Below are 26,592 nucleotides of genomic sequence, written 5' to 3' on the forward strand. Positions count from 1 at the left end.
CACGGATACCTGTGGACCTATGTCCCAATGTGAGTCAATATCTTCAGGAAAGGGGGAGGGGGGCAATTTATAGACTTTTTTTTTTAATTAAAAAAGATTACTTAATACTTGAAAAAGGATGCAAGTACATTTAGCTTATGAACTTTTTGTTGGTAGGAATTGATGAAGCAACTCAGATTATTTAAAAAAAAAAAGAGAATTATAATGAAATGGGGTCTGAAGAAACAGTCAGTGGTTCTACACTCACCTTGTATGAGATGTTTCTCTGCTGTGCAACTTCAGATATTTTTTCTACAAGTGTTTGTAATCTCTGTTGGGTGGCATGTGACACAAAATTTACTACATCAGGATGAACTTCGGTAATTCCATGTTTTTTACCTGTTCCCAAAAAAAGTTAAAAAAAAACCTTTTTAGATAGGTTAAATATTCTTAACTGATTATAGCACTCCCCTTTTTACTGATGCAGTATCTTTTCGTTCAGTGTTGTCCAATAGCTTGGCCACTAACTGCATGTGGCTAATTGGGAATCCAGATGTGGCTAATTGTATTTCTGATTAGTAAATTAGAGAAATGAGTAGTAGACACCATTATCGGGCATGTGATCTCAGTGCTCATTCACCTGTGTGTGTGTGTGTGTGTGTGTATATAGTGTATATGTACTTTATCCTTTTTGTGCATTTGTTAGTAAAATGGTAAGATGAAAAGCAGTGTGTATTTTTTCATTGTTGAGTGCGTTCTTTCCTTGGTTACTGAATGGTGGTAGATGTTTAAGTAAATAGACACGTTAAATACATTTACCTGTATCTACAAAAATTAATGCATATGGCTAAAACAGTGTTGCCATAGTTAGCAATTTTTATTGGACAACACTGTTAGCTGATTAAAATATAACCGTTCTTATGTTTCCACTTCTTAACTTTTGCATTTTTAGTTCCTTCGTGCTATAAAATGTAATGTCAAAATCTTTCCTTCGAAATACTTTGAAACAGTTTGAAAGAGGCTTATGTTTTAAGAAGTTTCACTGCTACACTGGTTCCTTCACAATGTTTGGATAAGAAGATAGCCATACTGTTAGAAATGCTAGACATCTCTTTACCTATTTCTAACATTCTTCTGTGCAACGGTGTAGCGAACAGGAATGCTTCATCTTTACACGATCTTGTCAGAGTGCCCACCAGTTCTGAATTTGTTGCCAAAATGCGTGCACTTTCTTCAGAAAGGTTAACTCCAGCCATGGATGCCACATCATTAATATCATCATCATCCCTAGAAAATTTCACATCTACACATTAGTGTCATTATAAGAGGTAATCTACATTTTAGACATCTGTAAATGCTCAACGGGACTACATTTTATTTGGGAGGAAGGAAGAGTTCCCCATTTTAGGTTGTATTTGGTTAACAGCGCAGGCAACCTGCTTTCAGGATCAGCCCCACCAGTAGATACCAAAATGCATGCAGGGTAATTCCCTACCTAACACCATTATAGAAGCACCATCGTCACTGAGGCTGTCGTGGTTCAAGGAGAAGGCCCAACACACCTTCACAGGGCAACTATGGATGGACATTGAATGTGGCCATGCCAGCATTTCCCAAGAGCAAAAGAAAAAGCCTGTTTTCCCTTCCTAGTGGGGGAAAAAACTCACATCTGCTTGGTGCATGGTGTCCCCGGCTCTTCCCTCAAGAGCCAAACCAAGATCGTTGGTTGTGATTTATTAATCCACCACAAAACACTACTCTTTGAGCATCCAGCTATCAGAATACTGTGTATTCGTGGTCAAAAGGTCGAAGTTCTAAATAAGTAACCTGATAAAGGCCCAGGGATCAGAAGTGAAGTTACTAGAAAGAATGCCATTTGTGGGTGGGTGGGGGTTGTTTTTAAAGGAACCTTGTCATTTGGGTTTTTACGATGGGTAAATATTTACTTACTGCCAGTTAAGTGATGTGCCTATCAATTTTTATTTTTGGAATAAAGTCTTGAGTTTCTAATTTCAATATTTTCCATCCTAAGTATCATTTGTACCTCCCTGAGGTTTTGCTCAAACATCTCACCTGAAAGAACCGCCTGCTGCTGCTTCTTTTAACTTGTTTTTTTGAACAACAGAAGTCTGGACAGAATAAGTCAAACCAGCTTTATTTCCTGGCACCACTGTCTGTTTCATAACAGGAACTGTAAAATTACAGAGAAAGTTATGTTAAATACTTTCTCCAGGTCAATCATTAGTCACAATTTTACTTGTACAGCAATTTTTAAGCCTGTTTATCTAACTCACAGATACAAATGCACACTTTTATCATTTGCACAATAAACTATCGTATATAAGTTCTGTCTATTTGTGGATGATGAATGCAACATCGTTCTTGTGGCAGCAAAGGACATTTTTACCACTCACTCCATTTAATTGAGTGTATCTGCTAAATATTATCTAGTGTTAATGGCACAAGTTCCTCAATATGCCAATACCCTCAGTTATGTCACTTACAAAACAATCGACATGGACATTTGGAAAAAAAAGTCTAACTGAATGAGGTGGTAAAACCTCTATGTATAACATTATGTCTGACGAAAGGTCATCAACCTGAAACGTTAACTCTGTTTCTCCCTCCACAGATGCTGCCTGACCCGCTGAGTATTTCCAGCATTTTTTTTATTTCAGATTTCCAGCATCCGCAGTATTTTACTTTTGTCATTGTCAATATTGACAATCAGATTTACTGTTATGCAGTTAGATGTACTTTAGTCTGGAATATTTAACAGTATCGAGGATCATGATGCGTTGACACCTCATTCACAGCCAGGACTCTTCTTTGCAATTTTGTTTATAAAAACACAAATATTATATAAGCAGCAATGTGCAATAGTATAATGGGGAAATGATGATGCAGAATGGCTATCTATCCTGTAACCTTGGCAGGCAAAATTAACTGCTTGGATTTATAGAGCATCTTTAATGTAGAAAAATATGCCAGAACCATAAGGGAAAATAAATGCGTACTGAGACACTGAAGGAGATATTTGGAGGCGTGACCAAAAGCTTAGTCAAAGAGTTTAATTTTAAGGAGGGTCTTGGAGGGAGGTGGAGAGGTAGAAGGGTCTAGGGAGGGAATTCCAGAGAGTGCAGCGAAGGTGGCTGGAGGCATAGCTGCCAATGGTGGGTCAAAAGGAAAGGGGATGGTTGTAAGAGGCCAGAGTCAGAATAATGGGTTGGAGAAGCCATGGAGCGATATAAACAAAAGAATGAGAATTCAAAATAAGAACATAAATAGGATCAGGAGTAGACCATTTGGCCCCTCGAACCTGCTATGCCATTCAATAAGATCATGGCTGATCTGATCATGGGCTCAGCACAAAATCTGATGTTGTGGGACTGGGGCCAATAAAGGTCAGACAATAAGGATGATGGGTTGGCAGAACTTGGTGCAGGATAGGATATGGGCAGAAGAGTTTTGGATAAGGTAAAACTTACAGAAGGTGGAGGATAGAAGGTCGGACAGGAGTATTGGAATAATTGATTCTGAAGGCGACAAAGGCATGGATGAGGGTTTCAGCAGCAGATGGGCTGAGAAGGGTAGGAAACAGGGGATGTTATAGAGGTGGAACTAGGTGCTGATGGTGGTGAACAGGATATGGAGTCAAATAGGTTATCAACTATCTAGTTCAATATGATGGTGGTGATCATGCGCAGTTTGTATCTGAAAATGATGGTTTCGGTCTTCCCAATGTTTAGCTGGAGAAAACTGTGACCTAATCTAAGACTGGATATGATATAATCAATCTGACAACACAAAGGTAGCGGATGGGGAGTGAGGTGGTAAAGAGAGTTGAGTATCAAAGTAGACGTGGAAACTGATGGTATCACCAAGGGGAAACATGTAAGTGGGGAAAAAGGAGAGGGCCAAGAATGGACACCCTGAGCTAATTGTGCAGAAGTAGGAAAGGAAGCCACTGCTCTGCTATGATCAGACAATGCAGAAGGAAGTGGATAAGGCACTTCATTCAGTGGATAATGTGATCTGGATAATCTAACTGTCTTAAATAATTGCTACATTACCAAAGATGTCCATATAAGTAAGAAAAGAATACAGAAGAATGTCTAATTTCATCAATCTCTGAAAAACCTTTGTCGTGAACTTTGCACTCAAATGCTTGTCTTAAGATCAGCAAGTACAATTAGTCTTTTGGCCTTCCGTATTTCCTGACTGTCTTTTTACTTTCTAGTCGTATAGATTTTAATGCCCCACCTAGACTCGTGACCTTCCTATTCTTCCGACCAAAATGTAATACCACACATTTATCTGTGTTGAACTTCATTTGCCCATTCTGCAAGTTTATTAATGTCCTCCTATAATTTGGTTCGGTCCTCCTCAGCATTTTCTATATCAATATTTTTTTTAATGCAAACTACCTATTCAAACTTGTCACATTGTAATTACACACACCTGCCAATTTTTCTGCTGCACATCAGTTCTGCACTTCCCAGCTTCTTGCCCTGTACTACAGAGAAGCTCCTATGTTGCAACCAACTCTCTTTCTCTGCTTCCCAAACTGCCAAGTTTTGTCAAACAATTATATTAAAATTAAAGACAAAATGCATGATTTTAAAATGGGGACTGAATTTCACCGGCATGCCCTGGTCCAATCATCTCTAAGCTTCCTCCTGAAGATTAACACTCTGTCTCCACTCCCGGTGCACAAAGCCACAGGAGATCGATTTGTTTTTATGACCGTTGTAGATTTTTTTCTAACTCTGCACCAAAGTTACCTTTCCGCTAGTGTGTGTTTACAATTTAATGTTAATTTAAAAGGGCTTCTTGAAGGAATTTTGAGCAAAAATATTCAATTATTGGCTTCAACAATTTTTTAAAAAATGGGTGGATCAAAGAAAAATAGTTACTGAACATAAGAGATCGGTATCTCTGCAAGCCGATCAATAATGAATGATTTGTAGTTTTGATGTTTATCATTATTTTGAGGTTTAAAAAGGTTTACATTTACCTGTCTGAAGTTGCTTCAACTGCACCTGTGAAGGAGCAGTTAGCATGATGCGGTTCTGAGGTTGCCTAAGTGTTACCATGGGTGTTTGTGTCAGTGTTACCTGCGGTCGGACCAACGTTCCTTGCTGATGTTGAACAACCTGAAGACAAATACACTCATTAGCATGAATTGAAGTCTAAAATCTTAGACGGTAGTGAGAGTCAGTCTCCAGCAACTACTCTAAATATCATTAAGCAGATGCTAGCAATAACAAAATTAATAAAACCATGGATACAAGGCAAACTATGAACTTTTTAGCTTGCATGAACTGGATATTTGCAGTGATGTTCTGAGTGAGTCTGACTTCTTTCTGAATAAATTCTGTATTCTACTATTGTAATTGCCCTGTGTTCCCACAACAGGCATGGGGATAATCTGGTTTAAAGGGTTATTAAACTTTGTATAAACATAGTTTCAATGTGGAATATTACAAATGCAAAAGACATGCAGTACCACCATTTGTGTCATGTGAAGTGACTCTCTCTGGATACTTCCTAGTTCCATCTAGGTTGATAGTAATGGTAAAGGTATTAAATTTAGCAGGCTAACTTTTGGACGCACTTACTATTTTATGAAGTGTTTTACTGCGCTGCATGGTTCGAAAACTACAATGTATTGCCAAATTCAGTATCCAACAGGAACAAAACATTTCCTTTTAATTCCATCAAGTAATCAGACAAATGGTGACCAGGAACAAAGTGGCCTGCACCAGAACAATGTTAGCCATTCCAGAGGGGAAAAGTGCATGATTTTGTACGGTGTGGTAACAATCCTTTTTATATACTAGAATTTATCAAATTGTCTTTATTTTTATTAACTCAAAAAAAAATCTTGGAGGGTGTGCATGCTTTAACTGTCTCTCCCAAATGATGCCAGTCATAAACATTCCAGCTCCGTGGACAGGCTCAGCAGCTATAATCCAACAGAACTGATTTGGAGAACTTAGTTCAAATCTTAGTCTTGACTGACATTTGCATGTTTGTTTCCCCTTCAGTACCAAGTATTTTTTGGGTGCAGCTATCTCATTCTACATCATAGCCATTTTTTCGGTGAATTCTCCAATCTGAGATCTCCTGCTGCCACCTCCTGCCCTCCCTGTCCCATATTCTGGATAACGTGTGTTAGGAAAAATTGAACAATACTATCCTAATTCAGCTCTACTGACAATGAAATAATGAAAATGTAATTTAGAGGAGTACATTCTAATATTCTGCAACGTAATCATACGATAGTGGAAAATAATGAAAATAGTGAGTTATTCTAACTGTTTAAGCAAAACGGTTTACCAAATAGTGGCTTTAATTTTGGGATGAGACATTAAATAGTAAATTTTTTTAATAGAGCCAGAAGGTTTATCCTTGAGCAATATTTTAACAATGGCTACAATGATGAAGATAATTTGCACAATTCTTTTAACCATCCAGTTTTCCAGGAAATTTAAAAGGTTTTGCACAAAGGTGTGTGTATATATGCCACAGAATCTTAAATGTTACAAGATTGGCACTGTTCAATCATCTCTTATTCCCATGTTATGGTCTAAAATAATTTTTTTCTCTCACCCTGTGATGGCGTAAATGGATTGCTGCTGACTATTCTACATATGGTTACTCAACTACATGTTCATGCCGATGAAAGTTTATTCAGAAAATCTGTCCGAGACTGCCTCTAACTAGCAGTTCTAAACAAAATATGGTGATATGGATGCCTGAGACACACTCTGTGTACAGATGTTACAGTTGTGTTCATTTATCCTACCTTGCCAGCTTGCACTGAGTGCCCAGGTTGTGCTAAACTTAGTATAGGATGTTGGAGGGTGCTAGTTACTGTAGCTGTAGCAGTAGTTGTCCGCACTACAGGTCGCTGTTGGACAGTGTTCCCTAGCACCACTGCTGTCAACGCTGTTGTGGTCTGAGTTGAGGATTGTTGTTGACTTTGCTGAATAAAAGCTAGCGAGTCTTGAGTGAGTTGGCGCAAGGCTGGCAAACTCCGCTGGGGAAACACAGAAGGGTTAAACATTCGTACCCATCTTACTCTGATTTTACACACACTATTTTGCTTTATGTAATTGAATTTCTACTAATTGGATCATCCATTTTAAAATGCTGTCAATTATTGGACACCATTAAGCCAACTCAACTATTTATTGGTTGCTAGCTTCCTGGTACTCTGGAAATAGGACTGACTAAAACCAATTTCTAAAGCATCAATTTCACCTATATGTTTTTTAGGGAGAGGGGAAAAAAAAGAAACAAACTTTTAGAGAAAAATCCTTCTGTCACGTGTACCATATACACAAGATGGTTGTGTTTTTTCTGAAGTCCATCAGTTAGGCCAATTAGTTCCTTCATTATCGCTGGGTGAAAATCCTCAAACTCCCTCTCTAACAGCACTGTGGGAGTACCTTCACCGCATGGACTGGTTCAAGAAGGTGGCTCTCCTTCAAGAAGGCACCACCTTAAGGGCAATTGGGGATGGGCAATGACTGCTGGCTTTGCCAGCAATGGCCACATCCCATGAGCGAATAAAAAAAGATTAAGTTACTATTTTGGTCAATGCAAAATTTGATCTTTTCATTGAAATTATCAGGAGGAATTTAATCAAGATTCTTGAAAGGAACCCAACTGGAAAGAGTAAAATAAACTGCTTTCAAGATTGTACACATCTTCGTTTTCCAAGAGTAGGTAGTAGGGAGTGGGGCAACTATTTTGTTCAGGGTAATAAATAGAATCTCAGCTGAGTGAGCCTGATATCTCAGAATGGTTTTTAGAGTGTAAAGTATACTCGGTCATAGATTGCACTGAAGTTAATGCATTTCCAACATGCTACTTGTATTCTCATACTGGTTTTGTTCCCATACAAGGATCATTTACCAAGAAGAAAGCAAAATAGTCATAACTATCTCCTCCAAATATGAAACACATTTGATGTACCACTTCCAAGACAAATGATTGATTACCTTCAGGAAAGGCACAAGGTAAGGTTGAGGTGAGGAGTTGAGCTCTCTATATAACCGGCTAGTAAAGTCTTCTGCTTCAATCTTCCCATCCTGTGAGAAGTAGGAAAACAAAACTTGAGTTGCTTTCGACATGATTACGGGCTTTTCCATTTTCGCTGGATAATTCATGGTCTGTAGGGAAAAGACTAGAAGCACAATGGTCTGGTCTTATTTAATACCCTCTAGTTTAAAAAAACACTAGCACTGTCACTATTAAAATGTAATGGTAAGAACATTCTTGAGCTAGGCTATACTGTACATATGACTTCTCTATTGCTGGTACAGCTTTATACCTATACATGCAGCATCTGCACTTGCACCAATCACAATATATCAATCTTTTGTAAAACATCAGGCTGAAAAATGGCTTGACATCTAGTGTAATACAACGTGTTCGTTAAATTGGACTTTTAAAATCGGAGTTAATTGAAAGCTTTTAAAGGGATTTTGCTCAGAAACTCAAACTCCTTCCTTAAAACTGGGGAGTGAACACACAATAAAGTGAAATGTATGAATTGCAAGCCTGAATAATGCAGCTTTTAAACACTGCTGAACATATTTCATTTGAATTATATATAGTGTTCTTTGATGGAGAGATTCTCGGGTGTAATCTGTTTTGTGCACATTACAGACAACTTGCCTGTATGGTGCTGAGAATTGGGGGTCCAACAGATTTTAAGGGATGGGGAAGCTTCTGAATTTCAGGCGAAACCACGCTTTGAGTGTTTCAATGTCTCACCTGAATATTTAGTCAAAAGTTTGGTACATCTATGGCTTGTGTATGATACACTGCTTCACTCAACATCTTTCAGAATTTGAGAACTGTATCCTCTATAACACATAAAAGCATAAAAGTTTACAGCACAGAAAGCAGCTATTTGTCCCACATGTTGTGCCGCTCTTTGCTAGAGCAATCCAGAACTAATCCCACTGCCCTGCGCTTTCCCCATTGTCCTGTATCACCTTCTGCTTCAAATGTTTATCTACCTTTCCCTTAACAGATGCTGTGGTCTCTGCCTCAATTACTCCCTATGATAAGGTACTCTGTCCTCTCTAACAATTCTCTATGTAAAGATTTATTTTCCTTGTTTCTCTGTCACTCGCCCTTCCCTCAATTCCAAGACAAATATAGATTAGTTGAGATTCTTTATTAAGCTAAATTAATGTAGAAATGTTTGTACTACACTTTCTCACCAATAGGTTTTGCACCAGTTCTTTGACATTGGCAGCCGTTTCAGTTGACTGTTTACCACTTGAAGCTAGTTTGATCAGCGTAGACAGAAAGTTCTTGCATTTCTTGACATTTTCCATCGTTTCCTGTGGAACATTGTAACCATTTAATAGAGGGCAAGGTACCGGACCATATAATTAAATGCCATTTCTATTCAAAGTTTATGTTACATATGTAGGAGTCAGTGTTTTGTTGCAAAACATTTTTGGGGATAGAAGGAAAGCTTCAGTTCTAATATAAAGTATGAATTTTCACACATTTTGTTTTAACTTCAAAACCAGAAAACCTCTAACTTGCTAGGTAAATGAATTAACTGTGCAAATAAGTTTGTTTCCTATTTTCTTTTTTGAAGGCAGTGATTCTTGCAGGTATAGCTCCACAGTTGCTGGCAGCCATATTCAGTACCATGTCCAAGTGGCTAATCTTCCGAGTCTAGCCAACAACGACAACTTGCATTTATATAGCGACTTTAATGGAGGGAAAACTTCCCAAGGCACTTTAGAAAAGTGTAATCAGGCAAGAATTGACACAAAGCCAAAGGTGATGATATTGGGGATGACTCGAAGCTTGGTGATGGGTGGATTTTAAGAAGGATCTTAAAGGTGGAGAGAAGAGGAAGTCTAGGGAGGGAATTCCAGAACTTTGAACCTAGACAGCTGAAAGCACAAGCGCCAATGAAGGGAGTGCGGAGTAAAGCAGAGTTCTTCGAGGGATTTGGGGCTGGAGGAGGTTACTGAGATAAGATGGGGCAAATCCATAGAGGATTTGAACACGAGGGTGAGAATTTTAAATTTGAGGTATTGGTGGACCAGGAGCCAATGTAGGTCAGTGAGCCGCTGATGGATGAGCAGGACTTGGTGTGGGTTAGGATATGGGCAGCAGTGTTTTGAATGAGTTCAAGTTTATGGAGGGTGGAGATTGAGAGTCTGACCAGGAGAGCATTGGAATAGTAGAATCTGGAGGTGATAAAAGCATGCATGAAGGCTTCAGCAGCAGATGGACTGAGGCAGGGGCGGAGACGGGTAATGTTGAGGAGGTGGAACATGCTGAAATCCCCTGAGTGGGAACCCTGGATGATTTCTTGTCAACCCCCACCCCCAACAAATGTGGATATTGAGGCTAAGTTAGTGCCCCACTTCTTCCCCATCAGTGTACTTACACAGACCTGAATCCTTAAACAAGACTTCCACCATTTTACTTGCATTCTACAGTTTTCTTCAAGTAACTTCATAAAATATTTTCAATGGGAATTTCTTTCACCCTTTCACTTTCTCCGCTGACACCATTTTAATTCAGGACACCAGATAGTTTAGAATTGTACACGGGAAAATTGTGCGGGGATGGGGGGGAGAAGAGAAAAGAAGTCCCACAGCCATGGAATTGCTGGTCCATTAGTTGGTGAGCTGTGGCCTGTTTTGACAGCACTGACTAATCCTCAGGTGTCGGAGTGTGCTGTATGTTCTGTAGAGGTAGCAAGCAAGTGTAATCGTTTCATAAAATATAGGATACCTGATTTTCTTTTTAAAACGACCTGAAGTTAAACTGAGGTACCAGACTTTCTTGTTCATTTAGATGTCATTGGGGCAATTTGATCACCTGTGAGGTCTGCTTTTAATGACAATTCATCCATAAACCATAATAAAGCCACATTTTGTCAGTAAATTAGGGAGAATAAGAGAAATTACTATTTGTTAAAGATTTTTAATCAAGGTCAATAATTAACTCCAGTTTTTAAAGTTTTGCTACCTTCTATTTAGTCCCTTTCCCCCCACCCTTTAGATTATGGCTAGGAAGCATATGAAAGTCATCATAGTGATGAAAATCCAACTTGTATGGAAGTACACCCTCACAATAATGTGGCTTATGTCTCTCTAGATACTGAATATGAAAATAGTACCAGGTTGTACCATTAATAATTGTTTGTCAATGCAATGCAAACACAATGTAATGAAATGCTCTACTGATACAAGATAAGTGCTGCCAGTAGCGAGTTATTCATTAAAGGGGAGACGGCTTTCCTAAATCAAACGTTTGGGTGGCTTTTCAGCAGAATAAAAATATCCGGGAAGATGTCCACTGTTCACTAACAGAATTATACATGCGTTCTTTATACACCCATTATTAATGGAGGCCAATTTTTACACAGTGGTTTTTGGCTTGCCTATGCACTTGTGACGACATTACTCATCCAAATACTTATTCCATGTGGAATGTATTTCTAACCGTCCAACTTGTATGTAATTGCTATTGACACAAATTTGGATCTTTTTCTTTACATGCAATCTGAGCACCAGCCAGCAGATGGCTGTGCGTCTTTAGCTCATCAACCATCAATCAGTTTGGGGTTTCCAGTGCTGAATGGACTTGGCTGACATACTGACCTACATTATTTGTGAAAGGATAGTCTTAGTCATGTAACTCAACTGTGGAAGCAATGGATTTTACAGATACATAATGTAACTCCCCTTGTGAATTTGAAAGTTACTGTTCAATTTCTCTAGCTTTAACTATGAAAGTAACTGCTTGATTAGTTATTAAAGCAACATGTTTAATTACAGCCAGTAAATGTTTAATAGCACCACCACTTCCAAATCATAGTTACCACCCCATAACTCTTAAAATGTTAATGACATCTGAAGAACATGAGGCTTTTAAAAGCTTTATTGATGTGACCATATTTTTTTAAATCCAAGTTTTGTCATATTAATTCATCGCTCGGAATTTCAGAGGCAGATGTCCAATATTTTATACACTGGATCAATTTGGCCACAATATCAAAGGATCTACAAATAGTTGCCTTTTTGCCAAAACACACTCTTGTCCTAACTTTCAAAAGATTGTCTGCTACCTAAAAGGAAACCCGTGTCATCATTACAGAAAATATTTAAGTATACAACCGAAATAAAGCCTTCGTATGTCTAGGATCCCCAAACTTATGATTTTTGGGCAGCTGTTGATTAAAACTTATTTATGATAAATACAAACTTCAGAGTGAGCTGGATGTACTCAAAATCTAGATCCTAGATTCTTATGATCTTGTATTATATCAAAGTCAATCCAATTTATAAAATACTGCACGCCTGCCTCAGATGAAGGGGTTGCCTTATGAAAGGTTGAGTGGGTTGAGCCTTTACTCATTGGAGTTTAGAAGAATTAGAGGTGATCTTATTGAAACGTATGATTCTGAGGGGGCTTGACAGGGTAGATGCAGAGTAGATGTTCCCCTCGTAGGGGCATCTAGAACTAGGGAACATGGTTTCAGAATAAGGGGTCGCCCATTTAAAACGGAAATGAGGAATTTCTTCTGAGGGTCGTGAATCTTTGGAATTCTCTACTCCAGAGAGCTATGAAGGCTCGGTCATTGAATATATTTAAGATGGAGATGGACAGATTTTTGAATGATTTGGGGAGTTGAGGGTTATGGGGAGCGGGCAGGGAAATGGAGTTGAGGCCAAGATCAGATCATCCATGATCTTATTGAATGGTGGTGCAGGGTCGAGGGGCCAAATGGCCTACTCCTGCTCCTATTTCTTATGTTCTTATGAGATAAATGTTAATAAAATTTCTACATTAATAAAAGATTTAAGCTTTGCTCTCAATGAAAGAAATTAAGACTAAAATTATCTTAATTAGAAATACTCCAGGACAAAGTTGCAATATAAATCTATTTACTTTAATCAGGATGATTAGGTTGATAAACATGAGAGAATTTTAAATGAAAGTTAAGCCAAGGAGAGTTGCATAAGCCACGATGAATACTGAGTGAGGTGTGGGTTCTTGAATTAAATCCGAGACTTATGGAAGTTCAGCATCTCTTTGTTATTCAGGTTCTTGTTTAAAAAGCGCACTCCTAGAACTTGAGAGTTTCAACTACACAGAACGAGAGAGAACAATTTCCAAAGATTCAGTTAAAATTTGTTGTTTCGTATTCTTTTTTAGAAATGCAGTTTTGTGAAAAAGATCCACAGTTTGAAATGTGTTATCTGCACTTAATTTGTGAAACTTTATTAAATCTACGATTGCAACTCCTTTAGAGTCATTACATTATCTAAAATCTAGCAATAAGTTATGACCACTGCAAAGATACTATATGCTATAATGGACTGGGATACCTTTGTCCTATAGTATTACAATGGAGCGGAAGTTATTTTTAATCAATGTTTTTCATAGATTTGAGTTTGCTTTCCAGATTGTACCCAAGTGGAAATTTCTGATTCTCCCCGCTGTCAAAGTATTGAATCGTGAATACTGCATTATATTTCTTGCATTTCAAAGCTGTGTATGTTTCAGTCCTCGCAAAAGGGGTTTTGAAAAGCTGTTTGCACTGAGTTTTGATGGCTTCTACACAAGTTATGTACCATACTTCAACAGGTGTTTCTTAGCACTGAGGCAATGGGTTGCAGTACCTGTGATGCTGGAGCCCCTGTGGCTGCTGCTAATGTCTGTACAGTTCTCTGAGGTGTTCCTGGTTGGACTGTCGTCGTTGCCCCTATTGAAGCTGCAGATGTTGCTCCACTTATTACAATCTGAGACTGTAAGAAAAATAAAGACCTTGCCTTTATCTAGTGCCTTTCATTACCTCAGGATGTTGCAAAGCACATCACAGCCAACAAAGTACTTTTGAATTGTAGTCACTGTTGTAATGTAGGGAAATGTGACAAACCAATTTGTGCACAGCAAAGTCCTACAAACAGCACTGCAATTATTTACTTAAACACCAGCTTTAGGGATATTGGAGCGATAAATATTGGATGTCAGATACATTTACGCCAGATACTGGGAGAACTTTATTGCTCTTCGAATAATGTCATGGAATCATCCAAAAGGGCAGATGGACTGCATCGGAAAGACAGCACTCCCTCAGTATTGCACTGGGTGTCAACCTAGATTATGTGCGCAAGTCTCTGAAATGCAACCTAAAACCATGATCTTCTGAATTGGTGGTAACATTAATCCAAGGCTGAGCTATTAAAGGGATAAAAACTGCATCCGGATGCTTTTCACTTATTAAGATTTCTATCGCACACCTCGTACTGACATTGTGGAGTCCAAACACTTTTTTATTTATTTAAAAAAAAATCACTCCTGTCATTTAATTAAAACAAAACCCAAATAAGCTGTGGGATAGGAACAGGAGTAGGCCATACAGCCCCTCGAGCCTGTTCCGTCGTCAAATGAGATCATGGCTGATCTGCATCTTAACTTCATCTATCTGATTTAGCTCCATATCCTTTTGTATCCTTGTTTAGCAAAAGGTGGTGCTGCAGATGAGATTCCACACTGCACCAGTGTAACACTTTAGTTTTTTTACAAACTGTCTAGTCCTGTGCTGTGGAATCATTGCTCTAGGACTGAGACTGCCCAAACACACTGCACAATGCCATTATCTTTACATATATACCGTAGTTTTTACTTAGTCTTTGCTTTACAACTATCCTTCTCCCTTTTCCCCACGAACATTTCCCATCTAATTTTGAATACTGCTGCCCTGTTGCTTTCCAATGAAATTGAAATTCATTGCTCAATTCTTTTAGGTAACAAAATCTGGTTCATAACCTTACCTGTACAGTTGGAGGTCGCTGCAATGCAGTTGTCACTTGTACCGTTGTCTGTGGCTGAGAAACTGGCTTGATGATTGTAGGCGTTACTTGCCGTGCAATTATTCCTGGTGCCTAGAATTATATTAAAGGGGTAGAAAGGTTGAGGCCTGCCTGTGTGGCATCATTCATGGAGAATGTATTTTTTGTAAAAGTAATCTGAGATAATTTAAATGTAACTGCTTTAAGAACCAATAATGAACCAACCAGATCAGTAAATAAACATCCATTTCTATATGAAAGTATAGAATTATGAAGTGTTAACTTTCAGCACCTTGGAGAGTGGTAAAGTACCCGTAACAAATTATTAACATTAATTAAAAAAAGTGGAAAACAAAAACATGTGGAAAATGGTTTTGTATTCCAGTTTGGGGCCTTTCCTTTGTGGTGATCTCCAAAGCATATCTAAGTTTAAAAAAAAAAGATCTACAAATCAGTAAACTCTAACACTAACACTAAATACATCATGAACTTCCTTTCATTGCTAGTTTTAAATTTTCAGGATTTGCATAAGAGTTGCTTTTAAATATGAAGTTGCTATCAATATTATAAGCTACCCAAAGTTTTTTTTTCTCTTTTATAATCTTGATGAACTTCAATAAATTTTGTTTAACAATCAGTGAGCCTAGTGATCAGATCAGAAATGTCCCATGCATAGTAGCCAAAAAACCTTCCTGTAATTACTTGGTGAACAACTTTATGTTAAGGTATGATGCAATAGCCCATTTTTCTGTAGGTTCTAAATCTAGATTTAAGAACTATTCAATCACTATTTATGTGAACAGAAACATGATGGCCCAGATTTTCCTACCTCTACCACCCAATGTATCAATGTGGGAAAAAAGGGCAGCATATTCTCTTCCCTGAAGGACATTAGTGAACCAGTTGGGGTTTTATGACCATCCATGGTCACTTATTTTTCTGACGCTAACTACAAATGACCAATTTATTGAATTCCATTACACAACTTGCCATGGAGGGGTTTGAATTCACGGCCTCTGGGCTGCTAATGCCGTACCGCAACCACACACTAACAGATCTTAACAACCATCAAAGCAAAACCAAATGATCTTGAAGTTGCCTTCGAGAAGTTCCCATGAAGCTGAAATTTCTTGAATAGATATTTGTTTGATTCCATTCTAGTCAGGTGGAACTTTGCTTTAACCTAAAGAGCTGTGGAATAAGTTACCACAGAAAAGCATTGAAACTGACAGTATAATTGGATGCACAAAACAATTGGATACATTTCTGGGAGGACAAGAGTGAGGGATGTACTGTGAAATCAAGTAAGGTTGGGTTTGATCTATGAAAAAGGGAATTACTTTTTATAGAATTATTTTCACTTTTATTTTACATTTTAATGACTGCTGTATCAGTTTCTATAAAAGTCAATTTCAAAGTAATTTCTGAAGTTGGATAACTTAGTTCTTCTCCACATATTGAGTATTCAATTGAGCCAGCATAGTCATGTGAATACATTTGTTTCTGAATGCCTGCCCCTTTAGGAGCAAATTACCTTCTACATGACTTCTCTTTTTCTCTGGTTCCCGTACATAGAAACATAGAAAATAGGTGCAGGAGTAGACCATTCAGCCCTTCTAGCCTGCACCGCCATTCAATGAGTTCATGGCTGAACATGCAACTTCAGTACCCCCTTCCTGCTTTCTCGCCATACCCCTTGATCCTCCGAGTAGCTAAGGGCAATGGAGGCCATCGCCCGTCCCTTCGTACAATCTTTCCCATTTTCTTCCGAGATGGTAGAGGTGTAAACTAGGAACACCTTTGTCAAAAATGGAACCCTTCTGGTTATAAAGCTATTATTTTAAGTTTATATTTTAGAATATATAATTTTTGATAAAAAAAATAACCTGATTGTTGAATACCTGGTGCTGATTGTTTTTAAAAAAAGAGGATCACCTTCTATACATAACACTGAGGATAAGGTATAGGGAATACAAAACGGAAGAACAAGCACACACTATATCTGTAGTGAGCCCCCCCACCCCCCCAACACCTTTCCCCAACACACAGTACATATAGAATCATAGAAGTTTACAGCACAGAAGGAGGCCATTTCGGTTCATCGTGTCCGTGCCTAGATATAGTGGATAGAAAATGCTATTTCCCTTGGCAGAGGGGTCAACAACCAAGAGGCATAAATTTAAAATAATTGGTAGAAGGTTTAGAGGGGATTTGAGGGGAAATTTCCTCACGCAGCGGGTTGTGGGGGTCTGGAACTTGCTGCCTGAAAGGGAGTGAAAGAGGCAGAAGCCCTCACCACAATATGAACCAGACTCTTGAGTAATATATTTCAGAATAGATCTACCTGGTTAGGAGTCTCAGCAAAAAAGCTAAACTATATTAACTGATCCAGTCACTCATGTGTGTTAAAGGTATGAGAATTTTTAATATGCCTCCAGTTTCTATATAATGCTCTGCAGTCATATAGTGAATAGTAGTCATTTTAGATATATGTGCAATAGAGTAAAAGGATATAACCCCTATTTTTGTTCAGATGTAAGTCTAACTACATACATTTTGAGGATTGATTTTTATTTTAAATATCAAACCATGGGAAAATAGTGAGATTTTCACTAACCTTTGTTTGAATATCTACTGGGACTATTTACTTCACGAAGTATGGAAATGTAGATGGCAATCATATTTGATATTCATACACAGGATCAATTCATTGTCAATAAGGATACAAAGTCACAATTTTCAGTTGTCTGTGTCTGAAATGACATTTCCTCGTGCCCCAAGCCGATTGTAGCCCTACATTGGACTCTGCACATCAGTTCTTTCTTCCCCAGATATTGGAAATTGAAGTTATTTTGAAAGATGTCCAGGAACATCATGAAGCACAAAATTAAAGTCTGGTGGGAGCTTGGTATATAGTATCACCACATCTGCTTGATGACTCATCTAGTATTCAAGAATTTTTATAACTATTTGATTGCTGGCTATCCCGTTCCTTGTGGACATTTATACATTACTGGCCATGAACTTTGATATATCCCTATCACCTAGCAACGGTTTTATTACTGAGAAACCTCAGTGAAGCATCAAAGCCCATAGTTGAGTACACTACCAAAATTGAAAAGACTAACTGAAATAGTGGGGTTTTGAAGAGTAAATTGGATCAAGTTTCAAAGTTCTACAGCTTGGGTTCTGGAAAAGAATGAGTTAAGAGTATGCCATGTTTGAATGAGCCTTAATTTGAACACTATTATATAGATACAATCATTACCACAGGTATTCTAACTGATGGTGGGTATATGTATAGGACTGGCGTGCAAAAGTACTTGGTGAGGTTGTTAAACCCAGTAAGCATTATTTAGTATGTGTTAAATTTATTCCAGATGGTTTCTTTGCAAGTCATAAGAGTTTTTAATGAACCTTAGGCCTGAGAGATTGCTGTGGCTTGTAACTTGGTAAACATTCAATTGATTGGGCATACTCAATTGATGACCTAGACATTTTAAAACCTAGTTATTACCACTTTATAAGCAGATGCAGAAAACATTCCACAAGTGATGGACCCGGTCAGGTTGGGGAAGTTGGGTATTTTGAAAATATGACTCATCCCTTCCACAAAACAGCAGAATTTTCCAGTAAATAAATCGTTTTTACTCACTGCCATTATAGCACAACACCCTTGGCGATAGCATCCTACTGATTGTACACATTCAAGTCAACTTGGGGAAATGACTGAATATCCTAGGTATTGTAGATAACGGCAACTGGGAATTGTAATAATGCTGTGGGACCTGATCGAAAATTGATGTGGAATTATCTGAATAAAAAAAACACTGGGGAAAGCGGAGATGAGAATTATTGGGGAGGGCGGGGGGCTTCAAATTGTCAGTGGAATCAATGAAGGGATATTTCTCGAAGAAAGTGAATTTGTGGAGCTATTGCAAGCTTGTCTCAACAGTGTGGTACAACAGAGACTAAGTACCAAACTAGTATGTAGCAGTGAGCCTGAGTGTAGAATGTATAGGTAAAGGAGGAACAGTTAGAGTATGTGTGTGCATGTTGTGGATGAGTGTATTGCATCTTCTGAATTTCAGCACCCTATGGATTGCATATCTCTGTTCAAAGAGCAGTTTTCCATTCAAAGAGGTGCCCTGTCAATTCTCTTTGCCCTTAATCCTTAATTTGTCAATCAGTGCCATACATTGTAATTATGCTTTCAAAATCTGATCAACCAATGCATGCAAGCAAATTAGTTGCATCTTTTACATTAGCCTTGATATGACTCAGTTTTAAAAAAAAAAAACTTGGCCTGCATTATGAAATTGTATCTGTCATTTTGGCACCAATATTAATACCCTGGCATTTTGTAGCATGAAATGCCATTTCCTAATCATCTGTCAAGCTTGGCAGACTGCCATTTTCCCCCTTTGTAAAGTGCTGTGTGATTTTTTTTTTTCAATCTGAAAGATCCTATGCAAGTTATTGTGGTCAAATTGCTAGGTTTCTACCACTCTCTTGAAACATTCCTATAACGCCTGCCTTCATTGTCATATTTAAACTTGCATTCTGTTTACAATGAAAGTTGGGGAGAGTTTAGATCATTCCCTCGGGAACTGCAGTTGTTCCAATTTCCCAATTATAACCAACAACATTGATAACTACTTTGGATTCCTATTAGCAAGCCAATTCATCATATCATTTACAGCCCCATCCTGGAGTTTTAACTTTGTCACCAGCGTCTCTTGTGAATAACCTGTATTTTCTTACGTTTTGGGTTGAGTCATTCAAGCAATTGATTAAACAGTAGATGGAAAATGAAAATTTGTGAAAGCAATTATTTAAAAGTTTAGTTCTATGGTTAGAATGTTCCACAGTATTCCCTCCTGAAGGGGCATCAGCAGCACATTAAAAAAAAAATAAAGCCTATATAGTGTATCTTCAATTAGTTTTCCTGCTTTCAATCCTTTAAGGGAGATAGGAAAACATGATGTAAATGAATAGTAACTTAACATTTTGCTCTGATACTATAAACAGTGTGTGCGTGTGCGTGTGCGTGTGCGTGTGTGTGTGTGTGTGTATATAACACTTAGCCATGCAGGCATAAAGACCATCCTGTGACATTGTATCATCACTAGAAAATCTACTTCTCTGATCTGAGTTGGGGTTTACAGAGTGTGACCATCTGGCAATAGAACTAACTTTCAAATCCAGACTGAAAGTTCAATTACCTGGATAAAATTGCACCAAAAACTTCTATCCTGCACTGAAATGAAAGTGAATAAAATGTAGCGGCAACAGCTACATTAAAACACTTGGCGAATCAAATGTTAGACCACCTTTATTGATGAGCCTTCACCTTACCTGTACAGTTGAGATCTGAACTGGAGGGGCACTGGTAGGTGTGGCAGATCGTGAAGTGAGTGCCCCTTGAGACTGAGCTTGCGACTGCATCTGCTGCAGAGCTTGCTGAGGGATCAGCATCAGCTGTCCACTGTCGCTACGCACAAGAACCATTCCTAGACGTAGAAAACAATTCATTTAGAATTCTCATTCACTTAGATTCTGGTAACCAATATTTGCCTCAATTTTATGTTCCCATCAAAAAATACATATGGAATTTCTGTTGATCTCAACACGATATATATATTGGTACAACTCAGTTGTGATATTAATCAAACCCTTCTTCCCCCGCTCCCCCCAAAAAAGCTCTGACATAAAGGAACTATTGAACTGATATTTAATTTTGAGAAATTGGAGTATTTGAAATGTGTATAAAAAGCAAGACTTGCAGTTATACAACAGCTTTTTCATGTTCTCATCCCAACGCATTTCACAGCCAGTGAATTACTTTTTAAGTGTAATCGCCGTTGCTTTGTAGGCAAAAGTGACAACCAATTTGTGCACAGCGGTCCCACAACTAGTCAGAGATAAATGATCTATCCTTGGCCCCCTCCTATTTCTCATCTACATGTTGCCCCTTGGCGACATCATCCGAAAACACAGCATCAGTTTCCACATGAACGCTGATGACATCCAGCTCTACCTCACTACCACTTCTCTCCACTCCTCCAAGGTCTCCATTGTCAGACTGCTTGTCTGACATCCAGTTCTGGATGAGCAGAAATTTTCTCCAATTGAACATTGGGAAGACCGAAGCCACCGTTTGTGGCTCCCGCCACAAACTCGGTTCCCTAGTCATTGACTCCATCCATCCCCCCAACTTCTGTCTGAGGCTGAACCATGCTGTTCGCAACCTCGGCGACATATTTGATCCTGAAATGAGCTTTTGCCCACACGTCCGCAGCATAACTAAGACTGCCTATTTCCACTTGCGTAACTTTGCTCGTCTCTGCCCCTGCCTCAGCTCATCCGCTGCTGAAGCCCTCATCCATGCCTTGACTATTCCAACGCTCTACTGGCAGGCCTCCCACGTTCTACCCTATGTAAACTAGGTGATCCAAAACTTGGCTGCCCATGTCCTAACTCGTACCAAGTCCCGCTCACCCATCACCCCTGTACTCGCTGACCTACACTGGCTCCCAGTTAAGCAACACCGCGATTTCAAAATTCTCATCTTTGCTTTCAAGTCTCCCCCCATGGCCTCGCCCCTCCCTATCTCTGTAATCTCCATGAGCCCCACAACTTCTACCTGCCCCCCCCCCCCCCCCCCCCAAGATGTCTGCGCTCTTGTAATTCTGCCCTCTGAAGCATCCCTGATAATAATCGCTCATCGGTGGCCATGGCTTCTGTTGCCCAGGCCCTGAACACTGGAACTCTCTACCTAAACCTCTCCGTCTCTCTCCCTCACTTTTCTCCATAAAACCTACCTCTTTGACCAAGCTTTTGGTCACCTGCCCTAATTTTTCTTGTGTGAATGGTGTCAAATTTTTTGTCTCATAGTACTCCTGTGAAGTGTCTTGGGAAGTTTCACTACGCTATATAAATACAAGTTGCTGTTGTCAGGACACTGGGTGAACTCCCTGCTGTTCTTTGTAAAAATTTCCACGGCATCTTTTACATCGACATGAATAGATAGGCAGGGCCTTGGTTTAGTGTTTCATCTGAAAGATGGCATTTCCTTCGAGGAAGTGCAACAATGGTTCACCAGACTGATTCCTGGGATGGGACGATTGTCCTATAAGGAGAGATTGAGGAGACTAGGCCTATACTTCCCTAAAAATTAGAAAAATATGAGATGATCTAATTGAAACATACAAAATTCTCTCAGGACTTGACAGGGTAGATGCTGGGAAGATGTTTCCCTTCGCTGGGGACCTAGGAGAGGAGGAGGGGGGGGGGGGTCACAGTCTCAGAATAAGGTGTTGGCCATTTAGGCTGAGATGAGAAATTTCTTCACCCAGAAAGGGTTGAATTCTCTACCCCAGAGGGCTGTGGGATGCTCAGTCATTTAAGTATATTCGAGACTGGGATCGATAGATTTTTGGATATCAAGGGAGTTGAGGGATATATACTGTTCTCTGCAGCGGCGATCGGGAATTTCGAAGGTTGTGTTGCCTGCCCGGTGCCGGGGTTAAAGACGCCATCTTGCGACTGGAGAACTCGGAGTGGGAAGGGGAGGATCTAGTTGTCGTGGTTGACATCGGAACCAACGACGTCGGTAGAACTAGGAATGAGGTTCTGCTGAAAGAGTTTGAGGAGTTGGGGTCCAAATGAAAAAATAAAACCTCAAAAGGTAATGATCTCTGGATTGTTACCTGAACCACACGCCAATTGGTATAGGGATGAGCAGATTAGAAAGTTAAATGCGTGGCTCAAAGAATGGTGTGGAGGCAGAGGGGTTTTGCTTCATGGGGCACTGGTAACAATACTGGTACTGGGGAAAAGAGGGAGTTGCTTCGTTGGAATGGGCTCCACTTGAACCGGGCTGGAACCAGTATCCTGGCGAATCGAATAAATAGGGCAGTAGACAGCGCTTTAAACTAATGAAGGGGGGTGGGAGGGTTCAGTAAAGAGTAAATTTAAAAGCAGCAAGAGAAATGTCAAGGCTCTAGAGCAGAACAGAGTTTTGGATAAAAATAAGCAGAGTGGGTCAGGAAGGGCCAGAGAGTAACAAAGGTAATAGGGCATTATTGACTAAGGTGACATCAGGGAAAAATAGAAAAAAAGTCAAAGCTAAAGGCACTATATCTGAATGCACGAAGCATTCGCAGCTAAATGGATGAATAGCGCAGATAGAAATGAATAGGTTTGATCTAATAGTGATTATGAAGACGTGGTTGCAAAGTGACCAAGATTGGGAACTCAATATTTCAGGATACTTAACTTTTAGAAGAGATAGGCAAAATGGAACAGGAGGAGGGGTGGCCCTGATGATAAAGGATGGGATAAAGACAGTGGAGAGGGAGGATCTTGGCTCGGAAAATCCAGAAGTAGAATGAATTTGGGTGGAGCTAAGCAACAGCAAGGGGCAGAAAACTTTGGTGGGAGTTGTTTATAGGCCTCCAAACAGTAGTAATGATGTAGGGCAGAGTATAAATCAGGAAATTAGAAGTGCATGTAACAAAGGTAATACAATAATCATGGGGGACTTTAATCTACATCCAGACTGGGCAAACCAAATTTGCAATAATAGTCTGAAGGACAAATTCATGGAATGTGTACAAGATGGTTTTCTAGATCAATATGTTGAGGAACCAACTAGAGAACAGGCTATTTATACAATTCTAGATTTAAATGAGAAAGGGTTAATTAATAACTTTGTAGTAAAGGGGCCCTTAGGGAAGGGTGACCATAATACGATAGAATTTTACATTAAGTTTGGAAGTGATTTCGTTAAATCCAAAACTAGGGTCTTAAATCTAAACAAAGGAAACAATGTAGGTATGAGGGGAGAGTAGGCTACGGTAGATTGGGAAACTACATTAAAAGGTATGACGATAGACAAGCAATGGCTAGCATTTAAAGAATTAATACATAATTTACAACAAACATACATTCCTTTTAAGGCATCAAAACCCCACAGGAAAAGTGGTCCAACCATGGCTAACGATAAGTTAAAGATAGTATTAGATCAAAGCAAGAGGCATATAATGTTGCCAAAAGGAGGACCAAGAAATTGATAAAGAAAGGGAAAATAGAATATAAGAGTAAACTAGCGAGAGACATAAAAAGAGACTGCAAAAGCTTCTATAGCTATGGAGTATAAAAGCAAGGAAGTCTTGCTACAGCTATATAAGGTATTGGTGAGGCCACACCTGGAATACTGCGTGCAGTTTTGGTTTCCATTTTTACAAAAGGATATACTTGCTTTGGAGGCAGTTCAGAGAAGGTTCACTAGGTTGATTCTGGGGATGAGGGGGTTGACTTATGAGGAAAGATTGAGTAGGTTGGGCCTCTACTCATTGGCATTCAGAAGAATGAGAGGTGATCTTATCGAAACGTACAAGATTGAGGGGGCTTGACAAGGTGGATGCAGAGAGGATGTTTCCACTGATTGGGGAGACTAGAACTAGAGGGCACAATCCTAGAATAAGGGGCCGCCCATTTAAAACAGATGAGGAAAAATTTCTTCTGAGGGTTGTAAATCTGTGGAATTCGCTGCCTCGGAAAGCTGTGGAAGCCGGGACATTGAATAAATTTAAGACAGAAATAGACAGTTTCTTAAACGATAAGGGGTTCTGGGGAGCGGGCGGGGAAGTGGAGCTAAGTCCATGATCAGATCAGTCATGATCTTATTAAATGATGGAGCAAGCTCGAGGGGCCATATGACCTACTCCTGTTCCTATTTCTTATGTTCTTATGTAAATGTGAAGTTATCCACTTTGGTAGGAAAAATATAAAAGCAGAGTATTTTTTAAATGGTGAGAGATTGGGAAAGGTTGGTGTTCAGAGGGACCTGGGTGTCCTTGTACACCAATCACTGAAAGTTAACATGCAGGTACAGCAAGCAATTAAGAAAGAAAATTGTATGTTGGCCTTTATTACAAGAGAATTTGAGTATAAGAGTAAAGACATCTTATTGCAATTATATAGGGCCCTGGTGAGACCGCACCTGGAATATTGTGCACCGTTTTGGTCTCCTTACCTAAGGATATACTTGCTATAGAGGGAATGCAACGAAGGTTCACCAGATTGATTCCTGGAATGGAAAGGTTTGTCCTATGAGGAGAAGTTAAATATACTAGGCCATATCCTCTAGAGTTTAGAAAAATGAGAGGTGATCTCGTTGAAACATACAAAATTCTTACAGGGCTTGACGGGGTAGATGCAGGGAGAATGTTTCCTCTGGCTGGGAAGTCTAGAACCAGGGGTCACAGTCTCAGAATAAGGCGTCGGCCATTTAGGACTAAGATGAGGAGAAACTTCTCTACTCAGGGTGGTGAATCTTTGGAATTCTCTACCCCAGAGGGTTGTGGAGGCTCAGTTTTTGAGTATATTCAAGACCAAGATCGATAGATTTTTGGATATTAAGGGAATGAAGTGATATGGGGATAGTGCGGGAAAGTGGAGTTGAGGTAGATGAGCCACTGAATGGCAGAGCAAGCTCGAGGGACCAAATGGCCTACTCCTGTTCCTAATTATTTTCTTTATGTTCTTATGTACAATCTAAAGGGAGGGTGCAAAAACAGAGACCTCAGGTATGCGTGCATACATCGTTGAAGGCGGCAGGGCAGATTGAGAAAGCAGTTTAAAAAGGCCTACGAGATCCTGGGCTTCATAAATAGAGGTATAGAGTACAAAAGTGTGAAAATTATGAGGAACCTGTGAGAAACGCTGGTTTGGCGCCAACTGGAATACTGTGTCCAATTCTGGGCACCACACTTTAGGAAGGATGTGAAGCCCTTGGAGAAGGTGCAGAAAAGATTTAAGAGAACGATTCCAAGAATGAGGGACTAAAGTTACGTTGATAGACTGGAGAAGCTGGGATTGTTCTCCTTGGAGATCTCAGGTGTTCAAAATCATGAGTGGTCTGGACAGAGTAGATAAACTGTTCCCATTGGCAGAAGGGTTGAGAATTAGAGGACACAGATTTAAGGTGATTGACTAAAGAACCAAAAGCGACGTAAAAAAAAAACTTTTTTACGCAGTGAGTGGTTAAGATCTGGAATGCACTGCCGGAAAGGGTGTTGGAGGCTGACCCAATTTTATCTTTCAAAGGGGAGTTGAAGTATCGGAAGGAAAAAAAATTGCAGGGCTATGAGGAAAGGGCAGGGAAGTGGGCAAGTTGAGAGTCGGGACAGGCCGAATGGCCACCTTCCATGCTGTAACCATTCTATGATAGTGTCTTCAGTGCAATACCGACAGAATACTTCACTGTTGGAGGTGGCATCTTTCAGATGAGATGTTAAACCAAAGCCCCGTCTGCCTGTGCAGATGGGCATAAAAGATCCCATTGCCACTATGCAAAGAAGTGCAGGAGAGTTATTCCAATGTCCTGGTCAACAGTTATCCTTCAATGACCACCACTGAAACAGATTGTTTATCGCACTGCTGTTTGTTGGACCTTGCTGTGGGCAAATTGGCTGCATTACAACAGTGACTACCCTTCAAAACGATCAACTGAAAGGAAGTATTTGCTGGCTGTAACTAGCATCTTTATACACTCTCTTTCTCAGCAGCATAACCATAAAGTCATAGGAATTCTATCTCTCAAAAATGTCATTCAACACATCGTGCTTGTGTGAGTGCGAGCTCTTAAATTCGGGCTATCTACTTTAATCTAATCTACTGTCCTTTCCTTGTAGCTTTTTATATCCTTTACAAATGTTTATTGATTCTTCTTTAAATTTGCTTT

At 39.4% G+C, this 26,592-nt stretch overlaps 1 protein-coding gene across 2 annotated transcripts in view; it reads right to left on the reverse strand.

Annotated features, from left to right (window-relative positions):
• The window catches only part of LOC139277634 (transcription initiation factor TFIID subunit 4-like), a 65,883-nt gene that overhangs the window by 10,966 nt on the left and 28,325 nt on the right, over nt 1-26,592 (reverse strand). Inside the window, exons 2-11 of one of the 2 annotated variants that reach the window (XM_070896371.1) lie at nt 20,199-20,353; nt 14,823-14,933; nt 13,668-13,793; nt 9,225-9,347; nt 7,992-8,081; nt 6,791-7,024; nt 4,997-5,135; nt 2,053-2,170; nt 1,097-1,266; nt 248-378 (exon numbers count right to left, since the gene is read on the reverse strand). In XM_070896371.1, coding sequence (XP_070752472.1) covers nt 248-378; nt 1,097-1,266; nt 2,053-2,170; nt 4,997-5,135; nt 6,791-7,024; nt 7,992-8,081; nt 9,225-9,347; nt 13,668-13,793; nt 14,823-14,933; nt 20,199-20,353 — 1,397 coding nt within the window. Of the gene's footprint in view, nt 1-247; nt 407-1,096; nt 1,267-2,052; nt 2,171-4,996; nt 5,136-6,790; nt 7,025-7,991; nt 8,082-9,224; nt 9,348-13,667; nt 13,794-14,822; nt 14,934-20,198; nt 20,354-26,592 lie in introns of those variants that run through there. The other variant, XM_070896372.1, reaches the window with a different exon arrangement.

Source organism: Pristiophorus japonicus, chromosome 12 (assembly GCF_044704955.1).
Source record: "Pristiophorus japonicus isolate sPriJap1 chromosome 12, sPriJap1.hap1, whole genome shotgun sequence".
NCBI classification, from domain to species: domain Eukaryota; kingdom Metazoa; phylum Chordata; class Chondrichthyes; family Pristiophoridae; genus Pristiophorus; species Pristiophorus japonicus.